At 38.6% G+C, this 19,029-nt stretch overlaps 1 protein-coding gene across 1 annotated transcript in view; it reads right to left on the bottom strand.

The window, feature by feature from the left end:
• TAOK3 (TAO kinase 3) overlaps window positions 1-19,029 on the bottom strand; it is a 181,895-nt gene that overhangs the window by 33,968 nt on the left and 128,898 nt on the right. The window contains exon 14 of the mRNA XM_003483429.5: window positions 6,363-6,497. Within this exon, the coding sequence (XP_003483477.1) occupies window positions 6,363-6,497 (135 nt within the window). The remainder of the gene's footprint in view (window positions 1-6,362; window positions 6,498-19,029) is intronic.

The raw sequence follows: 19,029 nt of genomic DNA, 5'->3' as shown, positions 1-19,029 counted from the left end.
ACTAAAGTCCTTATGGCTCTTGAATTGCCTGAGAAGTGCACATCCCCAAAATAGGACAGAAAGAAAACTTTCTGTTATGAAGTCAAAGAGGGAATCAAAACCCCCAAAAAAACCCATGCTGGAGAGAGTGGTAAGTCTAAGCTAAAAACTCGAAAAGTCCATAAATTTGAGAAAGTTGTAGAAATGGAGTGTATGGTTTTCACAACAGTAGTCTCAAAAATGTGATCAACTAAATAGGGGCAGCAGCATCTTGCCACACTTAGTAGGCTGCTTGGAGACAAATCTTATCCCATCCCTCACTATATAACTGACCTTGGGCATAATCTCCTAAAGTCTCTCAATATCTTCACATGCAAAGAGGAACTACTGCAGTGATGAGCTAACACTTGTGCCTAGCAAGGTATCTCACACATAGGAGATATTTCAATATATTTTGGGTTCCTTCTTCTACCAAGCTAAGAGTAATACATTTTCCCCCCCTCCACTAAGCATTTCTGGTGATGGGGACATGGGTCAGAAATGGATCCAAGAGAAAAGACAAGTTTAACAATAAATTGGTACTTATATCCAGGTTGTGGATTGTAAGTACATATAATTTCTGAATCTGAATTAACTCTCTTTCTTTCTTTATCCTCCCTCCCTCTTTCTTTCTTTCTTTCTCTCTCTCTCTCTTTCTTTCTTTCTTTCTTTCCCTCTCTCTCTCTCTCACTTTCTTTCTTTCTCCTCACCCATGGCATATGAAAATTACCAGGCTAGGGGTCGAATCGGAGCTGCAGCTGCCACCCTATGCCACAGCCACAGCAACGCCAGATCCGAGCTGCATCTGCGACTTACACCACAGCTCACGGCAATGCCAGATCCTTAACCCACTGAGCGAGGCCAGGGATCGAACCCACAACCTCATGGTTCCTAGTTGGATTCGTTTCCGCTGCACCACGACAGGAACTCCCTTAATTAACTATTTCTTATACCTGGAATAATAACATAAAAATAAAGAACCATAAAGGAAGACTGAACTTTTTTTCAGACAGTTTCCATAGCCACTGCATGTTACTTTTTTTTTTTTTTTTTTTTTTTTTTTTTTGCCACCCTGCGGCATATGGAGCTCCTGGGCCAGGGACCAGATCCAAGCCACACAGCCGTGAACTAAGCCACAGCTGTGGCAATGCCAGATCCCTAACCCACTGTGCTGTGCTGAGCCAGGGATCAAACCAACGTCCTATTGTTCGCAAGAAAATGCCAATCCTGGCACCACATTGGGAGCTCTGCATTCTACCTTACTTAATTCTGGCAAAATTTAGCCCTAAAACAAACCCCTTCATCCAAAGTTGTACTAAATGCCTACCAAGTACAGAACACAGCACTAGAAGGCTAATAAGCAACTTATTGAATGAACATAAAAGAGAAGCATGGTAGCTGATGTTACCCTCTTAAGAGATCAAAGCCAACTTACAAGATTAATTATGTGTAAGAATCAAAATAACGTATATTGAACACCTCAGCACTTAGAACAAATGAAATTTATAGCAAGTTCTTAAAAAGAATAAAATGAGTCACATTTTGGCATTAGAAATTTGACATTCCACTCTTTAGAACACCTAGGGAAAAAAACATTTTAAAGTCACACTAAAAGTAATGATGGGTAATAGGCAATTCTGCTTTATACAGAAAAACTGACATGAAGAATGCTGAAATGCACACTTATAAATCCAACATCTCCTGTGATAGCAAGATTAGAAGAAAGTTCATTCATTCATTCAACACATGTTTATTGAGAGACTTTGGTCATATGGGTTGGGCATACAAATTGGGCAGTGCAAGTAAAAAATGGTACAGCAATGATCATAGTGAGATTAAGAAGCCAAGAAAAAGGAAAGAGGAGTTAATGGAATATTTTGATAAGCAGCTTCCAGTATACTATCCAAGAAGAGAACACATTTTCAAGCATTTAGAAACAGACTAGCAGGGCACTTTGGAAGTGAAATGGCAGCATTTACTGATGAGGCTCCTGACATTTTTATGCTTGTCTATCAAACTCATTCAGGCACACAATTTCACAATTAGTTCAATGATTAGGTTGCATTTTTAAAAAACCAAGTGAAAATTCCTTTTTTTTTTCTTTTCTTTTTAGGGCCACACTTGCAGTATATGGAAGTTCCCAGGCTAGGGGTTGAATTGGAGCTGCAGCTGCTGGCCTACACCACAGCCACACCAACGCCAGGTCTGAGTTGCGCCAGCGACCAACACCACAGCTCATGGCAACGCTGGATCCTTAACCCACTGAGATGGGCCAGGGATTGAACCTGAGTTCTCATGGATACTAGTTGAGTTTGTTACTGCTGAGCCACCACGGAAGCTCTGAAAATTCCACTTTTATATGAGCTCTTCTACTGAATCTGGTAAAACCAAAGTAAAAGAATCTATATTTGAATGGATAGAATAATCATCATCTTCTCTGACATGCTTTCCTGGAGATTAGGAACTCTCTACTTAATGTGCCCTCTCCCTAATGTGCATTTAACGTAAATTCACACATGTACTAGGACCACCACATTCTAGTGAGAATTCCTTTAGTAGGTCAGAAACTGAACTGTCCTATAGATAGGGCCTTGGTATTCTTTATGGTAACATCTACTATAGGAACTGCCAGTGACCCCAGGACACTATGAAATTATAAGAAATGACATCAGTAGTAATAACAGATGAAAACACTCCCATAGGTCACTAACCTAATTAAAATATTAGGAACTCCATTCACCAACAATCAAAACTCAAGGAAGGTACATCTCAAAGGACCAAGTCAGATGAGCAATTCTGAAAAACTATGTAAATGACTCATTTCTTCAGATAATAAATCAGCCCTGTATGAACTTTCTTGTAGAAAAAGAAAAAGAAAGCATAAAATAAAAGAGATTCTATGAAATGCCCTTCTTTTTCCTAATTTTTCAAAATGAGGTCTATGAAATGCCTTTCTTTTTCCTAATTTTTCAAAATGACCTCTGCCCTTAAATAATAATAACATAATAATAATAACAATAATAACAAAATATAATTCTTTTTTTTTTTTTTTTTTTTTTTTGTCTTTTCTAGGGCCACACGTGCAGCATATGGAGGTTCCCAGGCTAGGGGTCAAATTGCAGCTGTAGCCACCAGCCTATGCCACAGCCACAGCAACTTGGGATCTGAGCCGCATCTGCAACCTACACCACAGCTCACAGCAACGCTGGATCCCTAATCCACTAAGCGAGGCCAGGGATCAAACCTGGAAACTCATGGTTCCTAGTCGGATTCGTTAACTACTGAGCCATGACGGGAACTCCAGAAAATATAATTCTAAAGTTTCCTCAGGGTTTCCTCTGGTATCAAGGTCCTTTGTTACAAATGCAATAGTGCATGATAAAAAAAAATTTCAGTCTTGAGGTGCCAAAACAATAAAAATATCTAGCAGTAAACGCCTATAGCCCATGGGCTTAATTAAAACCTTTGTCAATAGCCCTATTCAAAGGCACAAGGAGAAAGAAAGGCTAATGGGAAAAACCACAGAGCTAGCCCTCTTTTAGGTTTATATAGAAGAGGTAGGCTGATAAAAGAAATTTGAGGAATAGAAATTTTTTTTGGTCAGTTTGCAAGTCTTTTTAAAATAGACACTTAATTATCTAATAATTGAAAAACTAATTTATGAAGTCCTTTTCTTTTTGCTGTTCACTTTTGGATCACTCTTTGGCTTGTTAGCACTTCTGCTAGAAGATTATAAAGAAAGAATAAAACCAAAATAAAAAAAAATCAACACAGCATTTCATAGTACTGCTACTAACTATAAGAAGTGAAGTATCAACAATGACTTGATTATTCAGTACCTTGGACTTTCATTCTTCCATGATCTTGTTCTTACTTTTATATAATTTTTAGTAAGTTTAGTCTTTTTCATTTGAGCAGAGATTCACAAAAAAAAATAATATTCAAGACAAGTTTTTAAAAATGAGATACTTCTTTCTGATGTTCCTCTACTTATATGTTTATATATCCCTATTGGAATTAGCCTTTAAAAATAATATAATGGGTAGTAGGACTGTAGTACTTGATAATATATACTAAAATATCCACACCAATAGTTAGACTGTTCAAAATGGGACGTGGAACCACGCAACAACATACCACTTTTCCCTTTCATTAATGTTTTTCTCACTAAAAAACATTAAATACAAATACCAATAAACTCTAGTAAACTTGCATCAATCCCACCATGACTCCCAAGGCATCATATTTGGAGAAGACTTTATACATAAAACAACTTATTTTGTGGCTACAGCAACAGCCTATCGGCTACTCTATTTTTAACCTAATATAGGTGCAGGGGCCTTTTAGGAAATCAAAGGGCCATCAGAGAGACTGATCCCAGTTGTTCTCTGGATGGGCACTGTGAAGTCTGTAGGATTCAGAGGGGTTCCTGAGGACTTTGCCCATAGCCCTGAGCTAGCCTAGTAGGGAGGCGGCTTTCATCATCCACAGAGAGTGAGACTGTGATGGCTGATATGCACACAGAGTAGCCCAGGGTGAGTTCACAAATGCAAGCGTGAGATCATTCTAGCATGGCAGTAGTGATCTCCCTGGGCGGCAGGAGAGGTCATGAATATATGATGTGGGAATGAGGGTGTGGCAAGTGAGAAAAGAAGAGAACCTGTCCCAGAGGGGGGAAAACCCACTTGGTACAATGTCTGCTTCACTCTCAAAACCTGCTTATGGTGCTCTGATTCTCAGTGGTTGTTCCTTCTTCCTCTCATCTCAACATGCACAGGTCTGGATAAAGGTACAAGTCTCACAAGAGTCAGGGGTAAGTAGTCATATTCTGAACATACCATATTTCTTCTTTGGTAGGATATCATGGTATGAAGATATTTATTATTCAGTAATTTCAAGATGTTTTATTTAGATCAAAAGCATGTTTTGTAGGTGCTTAACAATCATTAGCAAATACATAGTGGACATCTTAAGATCTCCATTACACAGAACGGCATGCATTTAAAATGAAAAATTGCCCATTGAAGAGAATACAAGAAACTTCTATACAAAGGAACTTAAAGCAGGCTTATTTAAAAACAGTCTAAATTAAATTGCTTGCTTTTAAGCAGCAGCAGGTATAGCAAAATGCAGGTGCTTTAATTTCCATTTTCCTTATATTTGGGTTTTTAAAAATTAGAATCCATTATCAATCCCAAAGATAATTGAAGTTTTTAAAACACTTGAGAAATAAAAGTGGAAATCAGATTTCAAAAATAAGACAAGAAAATAAGCATTTCTGGGTCGGCCTTGGATGATGTCATCACAGGTTCTAAATGTAATAGCCAGGCAGTGTACACTAACTCTTCCTGCCCATGTGACCTCTAACATCAATTTGGGCAAAACAACTAATATTTCAATAATTTTTTGGCTGAGAAGTGAGATTCAGAAGCAAAAGATTAAAGAGAGTTTAGAGTGCCAAGGATGAAACGATGTGTGTGTGAGTGTGTGTGTGTGTGTGTGTGTGTGAGAGTGCGCACGCGCACGCGTGGGGGCCAAGGGGAGGAGGCATGAAAACTAACTCTTCCAGCACACACCCCTTTTGCTACTACAAGGGCATCCAGCAATCACATTTGCAATAGTAAAAATGCTGAAAGATCCTACAGTATCTTTTCTTCACAACCATCCCTGCCCTCTCCTACAAAGCCCTTCCTGCTTTACTGGTGCCAGGAAATTCTTTAGGGGTTAAATGGGGAAGTGCAGCCACTACCATTGTTGCAATAAATAAATGAATGAACCAGAACGAACCAGCAATCCATCCCCGGGAAACAAGTTCCTTATTTCCCACAATTATATTCATTAGCTAACAACCATTTATTTTAAAAAATTGTATTTTATCTTTTGATGTGTGTGTACACATTACAGACACACATGTATCTAAACAAAAAAAGAAGCACAGTGCCCTGCATATACATACATCAAATAGCTTTAAAATATTTTTTAGCACTATTATTTCAATGAAAAGACAAATAGCTTTTACTAAATTGGATAGATTAGCAACTTAATCTCAAAGGCCTTTTATTTTGCACATACAGCATATAAATACACACACACACACACACACACACACACACACACACACAAAGGGTTTTTTTTCCATGCCATAGACAATGCTAAAATATCTGAGATCAGGTTGCTATGCCAACAGATTTTTTCTAAAATGAATAAAATTATTAGGGGGGAGAAAACATTCTTGACTCCTTTCCTCCCATCCATGAAGCCGAGAGAGGCTCAGGGAGGGCGAGAGGCTGCCAGATGGGGAGGAGGGGAAGGAAGGGAAGGTGGGTAGAGGGGTGTTTGCTTACCAAAGATGCTGATTTGATCGTGGCAAAGCGCTCTCTGTTCCGGTAGTGGAGGGCCTGGCTCTGAACTGACTGGGTAGGCCGCGGCTCAGGCCTGGGATCGCCGTGGCCCGCCTCATCCCTTATGAATACATGATCCTGCAGAAATGGATAAAAACAAGGAGAAAGTCCAGCTGTGCTCTTTCCTCGCCGGCTGCCTCTCTCTCACCCCTCTTTCTGCACAAGCACTGCTGTTTGAAATGCATAGTTTAGCTCTCTGCTAGTCCCCGCAGCTCCCACGGTACAAAATGAATAAGCAACACATTGCAGCCTTCAGTTAGGAATGTCAGCTGATCGCTAGTGGGATGCCTTCTGAATCCCTGGCAGGCTTTTTCTTTACCTCCAGAATTACATATATGCAAAAGAAAAAAAGAATAGAAAAAACAAGGCAATGTACAGACTCCTTAGAACAGTTTGCTTAAAACGCTGTAACCAAATAATTCCTTTAAAAATGTCATGTCCATGTCTAGCAAGGAGGATGCTGGTGGCTTTTAACATAAAAGCGAGCCTCCGCCTCATTCCCTTGAAAGATCTGCTTTCTCAATTTAATTTTATTTGAGATCTGTTCGGTAGGATCATCGTTCTGCCTAGAACCAGTGTAGGCTTGTGCTGAACTGCCTCTCTATCTTGTGCTGGGAAGATTCGGCAGTCACTGAGGGATCCTGCTTTCCAGTCATGATCGTACACAGTTCTAGCACCTTCTCTCTACAGCTTCTGAAAGGATTTTTTTTTAGATTTAAAGAGACAGGCATGCAATTTTAACCAAATGATACTTTCACAAATTCTTCCCCAACTCAGTGTCGGTATGGTCACCAGAGTGAGTAAAGCTGGAATTTAATGTCCTTGACTGATTTAATCAAGTCTGTTCTTCTTGACAGGCAAAGATGATTAATCTTATTGTAACGCCCAGTGAAAAATAACATTCCCTGGAAGGATGATAATGGATGTTTCTTAAATGCAATTGAAATGACTTTTAAAGGGGAAAATGCTTTCAAAGGGCGATGCTTTGCTCTATAAAAGATGGAGTGGTCAGTAGTCAGTAAGTAGCTTTAACCCTTCAGAAAAAAAGGTACTAAAATAATTAATAGCTCAGAAACCATGTACAACCATGGGGGATTTTCAAATAGTACATGTTTAGGACGGGGAAGGAGAAATTAATTCTCTTATTGCCCTAGGGTTTTAGGGAAAACCATTGTGAGAAGTCAGTTTTGCATTTTGTTTATGACTACTTGAAATTTTTAATAATTGCTCAAAATTAAAGAAGTTTAAAAAAATACAAAATTTTATTATATGGTCTAAAATATTGAAAAGTCAAAACACATATACCCACTGAGGAAAATTAAATTTTACATCCAAGTTTTTATGTAAAAGCCAAGAGCCATGATTAAATTCATCACTGGGCTGATTTTCTTTTTCCGTTGATAAAATTAGAATGCTTTAGAATGTTGGGAAGATAAATCTATATTTAGAGATATTCTTTTTCCAATTTTCTGTATTGTGGTCTAGTTTGCTTTCAAATAATGAAGGGACATTTAATGCCATTGAAGGCATATACATAAAATTCAAAAGATGTCCAATAAAATAGCATTTATCTACCTATAAGATAAATAGATATCCAATAAGATAGCATTTAGCCACATGGATGTTTTAATTGAAAAAAATGTAAAATCCAGGATAGTTCTAGTCCTGGCGTAGCAGAAATGAATCCGACTAGGAACCATGAGGTTGTGGGTTCGATGCCTGGCCTCACTCAGTGGGTTAAGGATCCGGCGTTGCCGTTTAGGCCGCAGACACGGTTTGGATCTGGCATTGCTGTGGCTGTGCTCCAATTAGACCCCTAGTCTGGGAACCTCCGTGTGACGTGGGTGCGGCCCTAAAAAAGACAAAAAAAGAAAAAAATGTAAAATTCAGTTTTTAAGTCACAGCAGCTATGTTTCAAGCTAGCCAATAATTGCAGCTACCATAATGAACAGTACAGATACAGATCATTTCCATCACTGAAGAAAGTTGTAAAAATTCATTTCAAACCATATTTTTGAAATTTATTAAAAAAAATTAATACATCAATTTAAAATTTTCTACATTATTTCTTGGGAAATCTAAACTTCTATTTCACTGGGCAAAGAGAGATTCAGCGTGGGACTTGATTTATGCACCTAAGTTTAAGGTTCTAGGGAGGAAGGCCCTGGGATCTACCACCCTTCATTTTGCTGGATTTTTATTAATAAATTACATTATCTCCAAAGTTTATCTTACTTAATATTACAATCCCAGAAAAGCAAGAAGTTTCTAAATGCCAGGGATCAGATGAGACAGACTAGGTAGAGACCTGTGGTTTTACAGGTCAGAGTTTGGGTGAGTATTAGTTAGCTAATGTTAATTGCACTTATTGAAGGGGAGCTTGTGAATGGTGCAGTAGCAGGTAGGTTTCAAACTGTGATAACTTGATTTACGAAGTTAACTAGGGACACTAGAACCCACTCTACTCATGTAACAAAATAAAATGAAACACATTCATGTATGAATATGTATAATTTTAATATTAGTTTTTCTCTCAGATAAAAATTAACACTTGTAGGTTACCCTGTTTATCAAATTAAAAGTCACATTATATTTGCAGAGTTTTTTAACTCAAGGATATTGGAATACACTGGAAAATTAAAACATGAAATCATAGTGATTTCAGTTGACACATACCTAATTAAATAACCCACTAAGTTATATTTTAAAAATAATGCTATTTTAAAAGTTAGTCTGAAGAACAGGCCCAAAATTTTAATCTACTTTAATAAATAATGCTAACCATATAATCCTTTGCTTCTCCCTAATTTAAAAAAAAATTTAGCAGTTCCCATCGTGGTGCAGCAGAAACAAATCTGACTAGGAACCATGAGGTTGCGGGTTCGATCCCTGGCCTTGCTCAGTGGGTTAAGGATCTGGCGTTGCCATGAGCTGTGGTGTAGGTTGCAGAATCAGCTTAGATCCTGAGTTGATGTGGCTGTGGTGTAGGCTGGCAGCTGTAGCTCCAATTAGACCCCTAGCCAGGGAACCTTCAAAAGCCGCAGGTGCAGCCCTAAAAAGCAAAAAAATTAAAATAAATAAGTAAATAAATAAATAAAAATTTATAAAAGAATTCTTAGTTTTCATAGCAGCTTCATAACAGAGATCACCAACATTAAAAGTCTCCAAATAGTATACAAAAGACCACAAGATGAGGCAATATTTTAGTCTAAGTGGATATCCACTTCAAGTGCATAGGGAAATAAATTTTAAAATGTTTGACAACCATTGCTTAAAACAAGTTAAAAACTCTATAGACAAGTTAAATAATGGAAGCAATATCACAGTGAGAGGAATGTGACCTGAGAAGTAAGAACAAATTAAACTATCAGCTTTCCTGGGCATATTGCCTGTTGGTTATATTGCCCCTTGGAGTAACAGTCCCTTTGAAAATGACTATACCTGGTGCCCAGAGTTTCTGAACGGAACACATTTTAAGATTAATATTGGAAAGGGTCAATTTGCTATTTTACACAGTTAAGCACCACAACGTATAATTTACAAACAATGATAAGAGGGTCAACATTGGTGGAGTTCCTGTCGTGGCTCAGTGGTTAACGAATCTGACTAGGAACCATGAGGTTTCGGGTTTGATCCCTGGCCTTGCTCAGTGGGTTAAGGATCCAGCGTTGGTGTTGTGTAAACTGGTGTAGGTTGCAGACGCAGTTCGGATCCCACAGGGCTGTGGCTGGCAGCTGTAGCTCAGATTTGACCCTAGTCTGGGAAACTCCACATGCCACTGGTGTGGTCCTAAAAAGCAAAAAAAAAAAGAGCATCAACATCTTTTTTGATGTTGAAGAATGATTTTAGAAGTTTAAGAACAAACATCATGTTCTACTTTACCAAGACAAAATATATGAGTTGTTTATAATTTATCCTTAAAACATCATCATCCATGAACAAACAAAATAGCTCTTTGAAATACCAATATGGATTAGGGTATACCAACATCTGTTTTAAGTAAATTTATGTTAATCTGGTAAATTTACAATGTCCTTTCACTGCTAAAAAAAAAAACCTTCAGATTAAAAACTTTACTATTATACCCTGGACAAAGGATTTTACTTTTATTTAGAAGTTTTCCCTTAAATATCTATTTATGCTTCTGAAATGAGGATTCATGGTGTGGTCACCCATTTAGAGTTTCTAGATTAACTTGAAATTAATCTTGGAAACAACTCCACTGGATTATACTGTTACATTTTTGGTATACTTTTATTAATTTCCTTATCATGTTTGCACTTGTCTGTGCATAAGACTGTGAGCTTTTTGAAGGCAGAGTAAATGTGGTTTGAAAAATCTCAGTCTTCCTAGTACCTCACACAGTGCTTGATACTTTGTGGGCATTCTCTAAGTGTTTGCTGAATAAATAAGTTCAAGAATATAGGTCTGAGGAGATTTTGAGAAAATGACTTTCTCTTTTTCATTATTTAACAGAATTCAAATTGTATTTCATAAAAACTTTCCATCCTGTACTCTAACAAAGTTGTAAAACTCATAACATGTAACATAAGCATACCTTTACGTGCAGGGAGGGAAGAAATCTAAAAATGGCTGTTTTTCTGGTGACAAGAAGCCTTTTTATAGATTCCTGTACTTCTCATGCTATGGAGAAGAGATCAGCAAACCCACCACCTCTTTCATTTTGTTCATTTCAAATGATTAAATTATTGCCTAAGCAGATGCAGCTATCAAAGGTCAGAGGAAAGGGAGAAGAAGGAAAAGGATATCTTCACCTGGAAGAATAGCTTATTAGGGAGCAAAAACTGACTAGCTGAACACCGAGGATAAAGATGTTACTACAGAGGTGGTTTGTGTGATGACTCTGTTTAAGAAATATTACCTTCATATGTTAATTTAGTTTTACTTTGCCAAACATGAGTTGAAGAGTCAAAGAACCCGCCCCTCTCTTCAGCAAAAATAATAGGAAAGGCCACTGAAGCAAGTGAAAATTAAACTAGAACATCCTATCCCCTCAAGGACATTTCTTTTTTTCCTCCCATGACAATGGTGAGAGCTGTTCTTTTTTTAAAGAAGTGGGGGAAACCCCCACTAACATTGAGTAATAGGAAGGGCTGAGTAAAGTTTTAAGAGTTAGGATAGAATAATGTAAAAAAAAAAATCTTAAAAGGGGGGCATGATGACTAGAGTTCATTAGGCATACTGAAAATAAATTGGTTACTGAACAAAGAGATTTTTGTTTGTTTTTTTAGGGCTGCACCCATGGCATTATGGATGCTCCCAGGCTAGGGGCTGAATCAGAGCTGTAGCTTCCAGCCTATGCCATGACCAGATCTAAGCCCCGTCTACAACCTATACCACAGCTCACAGTAATGCTGGATCGTTAACCCACTGAGCAAGGCCAGGGATCAAACCCGAGTCCTCGTGGATACTAGTTCTGTTCATTACTGCGGAGCCATGATGGGAACTCCCAGAGTTTTAATGTATTAAAGTCTTGTGATCTATAGTAACAGAAGGCAGCAGTAGAGGCAAAGATAATTGAATTTAGGAGTTCCGGCTATGGCACTGTGGGTTAAGAATTCACCTTCAGGGGCTCGGGTTACTGCAGAGGTGTAGGTTTGATCCGTGGCCTGGTGCAGTGGGTTAAAGGATTCAGCATTGCTGCAGCTGTGACATAGGTTGCAGCTTTGGCTCAGATTCAGTCCCTGGCCTGGGAACTTCCACATGTTGTGGATGTGGCCACAGGTGTGGCCATAAACAGAAAAGATAATTGATTTCAGACTTTAACAAAGTAAAAGTATACCTTTTAACTGACAAATGTTAAGAACAGATTTTGTTGCTTAAGACAATATTAAAATCTGTTTGCTACCACTATATACAGGATGGTTTCAAGGAGTAGGGTGGAGGCTCACAAGCAGGCTAGGTGACAGCAGAAAAACTAAATCTGGATTAAGAATTTTCTCTGAACTCACTTGTGAATAATCAAGACCTAAGGAGTAGAGTTGTCCTATAAAAGTTCATCTTCATTTTAGTTCACAAAACATTTACTGAGTGCTTACTGTATGAGAGACACTAGGTTAGGTGGGAGGTGTGGAGATATATCCTTGAGGAGCTAATAGTCCAGATATGTGGTGATATTCTTATTACTGGAAAAATCAGTATCGCAATGCTAGCAAGGGGAAAAGAAATAAGTACTTAAAGTTTATTTTGTCAGAATGTACCTTTAGACTTATTAATCATTCTTGCTTAAAGGAAGATTAGTTTAGGATTCCTTCAGGGCCTGGGAAAGACCAGAGTAGAGGCAAAGACTGGAGAGAAAGAAGTAACCTGAAATTCTGCCGTTAAAGGAAAATTTTCAGTGTCCCACTTTACATTCTTTAGGCTTGATTTGTGATAGAACTGTCCTTCGAAAACCAGGGCATCTTTATTTTGGATGCAGAACAGTTAATTGCAAATCATACTCTTCCTAGTCACACATGGCCTTTAAAAGCAAGTTTACTTTCTACATAAATTGGTAATCTGTTCGTATATATGATTTGACTAATTTAGGATGTGTCTGCAATCTTGACTGTAACAATCAGGGTGAGGAACAAAAAAAATCTCCACCGTTACTCTTTTTTCTTTTGTCTGTTTCTGTGTGTCTTTTTTTTTTTTTTTTTTTTTTTTAAAGGGCTGTATCAGCGGCTTATGAAGGTTCCCAGGCTAGGGGTTAAATCGGAGCTACAGCTGCCCGCCTACGCCACAGCCATAGCAACACAGGATCCAAGCCAAGTCTGCAACCTATACAGGGCAATGCTGGATCCTTAACCCACTGAGCGAGGCCAGGGATTGAACCCGAGTCCTCATGGATGCTAGTCAGGTTTGTTAACCACTGAGCCATGATGGGAACTCCTCCATCCTTATTCTTATATTTTGATATTTATTAAGCATGTTCTTACTGTCTAAAGTACTGTAATTAGAGAAAATCTATTCATTTAAGTCTTTCAAACCATAAAGATAATATTTAAGATCACTTAACTCTTTTAATCCATTATGTTCAATGAACCAAAATAGCATGGTGTTTAGCATCTGGTAATTAATTTATTCACTGTGTATCTTTTGTTTGTTCATTCATTCATTCTATAGCTATTTATTGAGTGTCTATGCCGTGCCAGGCACTGTTTTAGATGTTGAGATCCACCGTAGAACTAGGTAAGCACAGGCTTAGCCCTGATTAAATTTACATTCTACTCATGAAATAATAGATAAATTAGTACATAATACACTTTTAGATAGTGATGAGTATTAAAGAGAAAAAAATAGGAATAATGAGACGATGGGTAGAAAATTGTTTATAAAATAACTTAGTGATATATAGGGCTTTTCTAAGATTTTGGAAATACAAAACTGGAAAATGTCAAATAAAACAATATTGATTGCTTTTTTCTAAAATAATCTTTATGGTATCAAATTACAATAGACCCAGAAATGCATGACCCAGATCCCTCTTTAAGGAAGGAGCTGCTGTTGGCAGTCGTCTTTGGCTGTTAGTTCTTCTAGAGGCTGCAGAGAGAGCAGCCTTATTCAAGTTTCTACCCCTCTTGGGTTCCACATATGCAATAACTGGTGTAGGTGGGGGTATCGAGGCCTGGCCATTCTGGCCCTGTCTGGACAACTCTGAGTGGCAATTTTAGCTCTAGAGAGGCTGCCAATGGACTGCATGTCAGTTCAACTCTGCCCTTAACCAATGTTGCTTCTTTCTCGTCCCCTCTACAGGTGTCGACCCCAAAGGAACTTCCTAATTAAAAAGCCCCCAAAACCCTTCTGAACTAAACTATCTCAGTTCTGTTTCCTGGTGAATCCAACCTGCAATGTGTTACCTGTACATACTTGTAATATAATGTAGCTACCGTTTCATCTACATGGGGAAGGGACTCATCAGGGCACTAGCTTTTAGGGGTGGGGGGAACACGTTTCATGCGAAAAATTTTTTTTGCCTTTTTTTTTTTAGGGCCACACCCGCAGCATATGGAAGTTCCCAGGCTAGGGGCTTAATCAGAGCTGTAGCCACAGGCCTATGCCACAGCCACAGCAATGTTAGATCCAAGCCACAACTGTGACCTGCACCACAGCTTATGACAACGCTGGATTCTTAACCCACTGAGCAAGGCCAGGGATCAAACCTGCAACCTCATGGTTCCTAGTCAGATTTGTTTTCGATAAGCCACGACAGGAACTCTCCCCTTTTTTAGTTTTTTTGGCCACCCCTCAGCATATGGAGTTCCCAGGCTTGGGATCAGATCCAACCTGCAGTTGCAACCTATGCCACAGCTACTGCAATGTTGGATCCTTTAACCCACTGTGCCAGGCCAAGGATTGAACCTGTGTCCTCTTCAAGTGAAATCTTAAGTGGAATTCAAATATACAGTGTAAAATAAAAGCAGACCTTGTCCTGAGTCAGGTGTGGATGAGGCTTCCTCCTGAGGCACCTCTTTACAAGCATCTAGAAAGTCACATTAGAGATTTGATTTTTTAAAAATTACAGATATAAAAGCACAAAATTTTAGAGCTGGAAGGGATCTTGGAAATCATCTGGAACAACTCCATCTCCTTTTACAAATGGAAAAACTGAAGCTCAGAGATGTTTGTGATTTGTCTGAAGTAAAATAAAACTAACAGTGGCGGACAGAACTTTAAACTAGTTTCCTCATTCCTATGTAAAACTTTCTACTGAGAGTTTAAGATCCTATTTCATTTATGGTCCCAAGTAGAGAACTTTTAGGAATTCAAGTAACCAACAAATATGAAACATCCAAATAATTTTTTATTTCTTTTGTGTTTAAAGATAATTCTTTTTCTTTTCTTTTCTTTTTCTTTTTTTAAACAGCCATGCCTGTGGCATATGGAAGTTCCCAGGCTATGGGTCAAAGTGGAGCTGCAGCTGAGGCCTATGCCACAGCCATGACAATACTGGATCCAAGCTGCATCTGTGACCTACACCACAACTGGATCCTCAACCCACTAAGTGAGGCCAGGGATCAAACCTGCATCTTCATGGAGACAAAGTTGGGTCCTTAACCCACAGAGCCACAGTGGAACTCTCTAAAGATAATTTTTAAGCTCAAGTATAAGATTAAATGGGTTTCATAAAGAATATTAATTTAGGGAGTTCCCGTCGTGGCCTAGTGGTTAATGAATCCGATTAGGAACCATGAGGTTGTGGGTTCAATCCCTGGCCTGCTCAGTGGGTTAAGGATCCAGCGTTGCTGTGGCTCTGGTGTAGGCTGGTGGCTACAGCTCCAATTAGACCCCTAGCCTGGGAACCTCCACATGCTGCAGGAGCGGCCCTAGAAAAGGCAAAAAGACAAAAAAAAAAAAAAAAAAAAAGAATATTAATTTAAATATTACTTAATATTAAATCTTCATATATAATATATTCTACTTTTCAAGCCTGCATATATGTATTTTGGCAGCACCCATAGCAAGTGGAAGTTCTGGGTGGGGGATTGAACCCACGCCACAGCAGTGAACCGAGCCACAGCAGTGACAATGCTAGATCCTTAACTGTTAGGCCACCAGGAAACTCCCTCCCTTTTTTTTTATTGTGGTAAAATACATATAAATTTACCATCTTGATTATTGTTAAGGGTATAGTCCAGAGCTAATATACTTATAATGTTGTGTAATCATCACCATCATTTATCCCCAATAACTCTCTTCTCCTTGTAAAATAAGCCCTGTTATCTATTAAATAACAACTCCCATTTATCCCTTCCCCCAACCCCTAATAACCACCATTTGACTTTCTATGATTCTGACAACCCTAAGAGCCTCATATAAATGGAATAATACAGTATATGTCTTTTTTTTTTTTTTTTTTGGTCTTTTTGCCTTTTCTAGGGCTGCTCCCATGGCATATGGAGGTTCCCAGGATAGGGGTCTAATCTGAGCTGTAGCCACCGGCCTACACCACAGCCACAGCAACGTGGGATCTGAGCTGAGTCTTCGACTAACATCATAGCTCACAGCAACATCAGATCCTTAACCCACTGAGCAAGGCCAGGGATTGAACCCGAAATCTCATGGTTCCTAGTCAGATTCATTAACCACTGAGCCACGACGGGAACTCCAGTATTTGCCTTTTTGTGACTGGCATATTTCACTTAGCATATTGTAGCATGTGTCAGAATTCCCTTCCTTTTGAGGGTGGACTAATATTCCACTGTACATATGCACTTCATTTGTTTATTTATTCATCTGCCAGTGGACATTTGCATTGCTTCCACATCTTTGCTGTTGTGAATAATGTTGCTATGAATATAGGTGTATAAAAATCTCTTTGAAACCGTGCTTTCAATTCTTTTGGATATATATCAAGAAGTAGAGCTGCTGGATCATATGGTAATTTTATTTTTAATTTTTTGAGGAACCACCATAGTATTTTCCACAATGGCTGCACCATTAAACATTCATACCAGCAGTGTACCAGGGTTCGATTTCTCTACATCCTCACTAACACTCATTATATTCTGGTTTTTTGAGAGTAGCCATCCTAATGTGTATGAGGTGGTATCTCATTGTAGTCTTGATTAGAATTTCCCTAAAGATTAATGATGTTGAGTATCTTTTCATGTGCTTATTGGTCATTTATATGTCTTTGGAAAAATATTGATTCAAGTCCTTTGTTCACTTTTGACTCAGGTTGGGTTTTTTTGTTGTTGAATTTTAGGAGTTTTCTATATATTCTGGATATTAATCCTTTATAAAAGAGATGATTTGCAAATATTTTCTCCCATTCTATGGGTTGCCCTTTCACTCATTTGATATTTTTTATGAGCTTACATTTATTTATTTATTTATTTAGCTTTTTAGGGCTGCACGTGCTGTATATGGAAGTTTGAATCAGAGCTATAGCTGCTGGTCTACACTGCAGCCACAGCAACACGAGATCTAAGCTGCGTCTTTGACCTATGCCACAGCTCACAGCAATGCCAGATCCTTAACCCACTGAGCAAGGTCAGTTGAACCTGCATCCTCATGGATCCTTGTCGGGTTCATTACTGCTGAGCCACAATGGGAACTCCAGTTTGCTTAACTCACTCAAAGTTTTATTTGCAAACTTTTTTCAACGTTTTTCCATAACATTTCCACTATATATATATATATATATATATATATATATATATAGTATAAATGTATTTTATATGTATAAATATATATATAAATAAAATAATAAAATATAAATACATTTTATAACTTAAAATTTTCTGATAAAAATTTTCTGTGTATCAAATACAACTATCTTCTATTTCAGAATGTAAATTAACCTCTAGTCTTCTTAAGTGATTACACCAAGGCAAAAAGTATTGAAAGACCCATATTATTACAAGAAAGCTCTTGTAACCATTAAAAAAAATTAAAATTAAAATCCCCAATGAAATAAAGACTAGGATCTTCTTTCTTGTTGATTATGCCAGTAGCTTCTTTTCTTCTTTCTTTCTTTTGTGTTGATCTTTTTAGGGCTGCATTCTCAGCATATAAATTTCCCAGGCTAGGGGTTGAATCGGAGCTGTAGCCTCTGGCCTATGCCACAGCCACAGCAACACCAGATCTGAGCTGAGTCTGCGACCTACACCACAGCTCAAGGCAATGCCAGATCCTTAACCCACTGAGCGAGGCCAGGGATCGAACCTGCCACCTCATGGATGCTAGTCAGATTCTTTTTCACTGAGACACGATGGGAACTCCAGTAGTATCTTTCTTCTAACTCTGGGTGCTCATTTGAGAGGTCCTAGAGTAAAAGAATCCAACAGAATTCCTCTTTTTTTTTTTTTTTTTTTTTGGGCTGCACCCGTGGCATATGGAGATTCCCAGGCTAGCTCTAATTGGAGCTACAGCTGCTGGCCTACACCACAGCCACAGTAACATGGGATCCGAGCTGGGTCACACCACAGCTCACAGGAACACCGGATCCCCAGCCCACTGAGCGAGGCCAGGAATCAAACCCGCAACCTCATGGTTCCTAGTCAGATTCCTTTCTGCTGTGCCATGATGGGAACTCCCCGCTTCTCTTACTCTCTATCCTAATGGATCCCCGGAGGTAACAGAAAGGAAAAAGGTGATATCTATCAGTATCCCTGATCGCTCCTTTCAAAAAGAGAGCCCAGCAAAACCTTTTCTGCTTTTCAAATACATGATCACTTGCCCATGTTCAAAGAAGGCCAGCTAACAATGCTAAACTCTTAGCAAATTTCTGCATCTGCATGATATTGTTTCTTTCCTCAAAATGCCTTTATGGAATTTCCTGTGTGGCACAACGGGCACAGGTGGCATCTCTGCAGCACTGGGATGCAGTTTTGATCCTCGGCCTGGCACAGTGGGTTAAGGATCCAGCTTTGCCTCAGCTGTGGTATTGGTTGAAACTGTGGCTCAGATCTGATCCCTGGTCTGGGAACTCCATATTCCACAGGGCAGCCAAAAAAGAAGAAACAAAAAAAAAAAAAGAAAGAAAGTTTTTAATGGCTTTCTGAAGATCTGGGTCCTTGCTGCCTCTCTGGTCTCATATCACTTTCCATGTAGTTCACCAAGCTCTAACCTCTGATCTTTCCCCTTTTTCCTTATATATACATAC

This window comes from Sus scrofa, chromosome 14, assembly GCF_054392235.1.
Source record: "Sus scrofa isolate SSC_HxYL_T2T_F1_AM1 chromosome 14, Sscrofa_HxYL_maternal_Yorkshire_Landrace_v2.0, whole genome shotgun sequence".
NCBI lineage: Eukaryota > Metazoa > Chordata > Mammalia > Artiodactyla > Suidae > Sus > Sus scrofa.
This window is presented reverse-complemented; position numbering and strand designations above follow the sequence as displayed.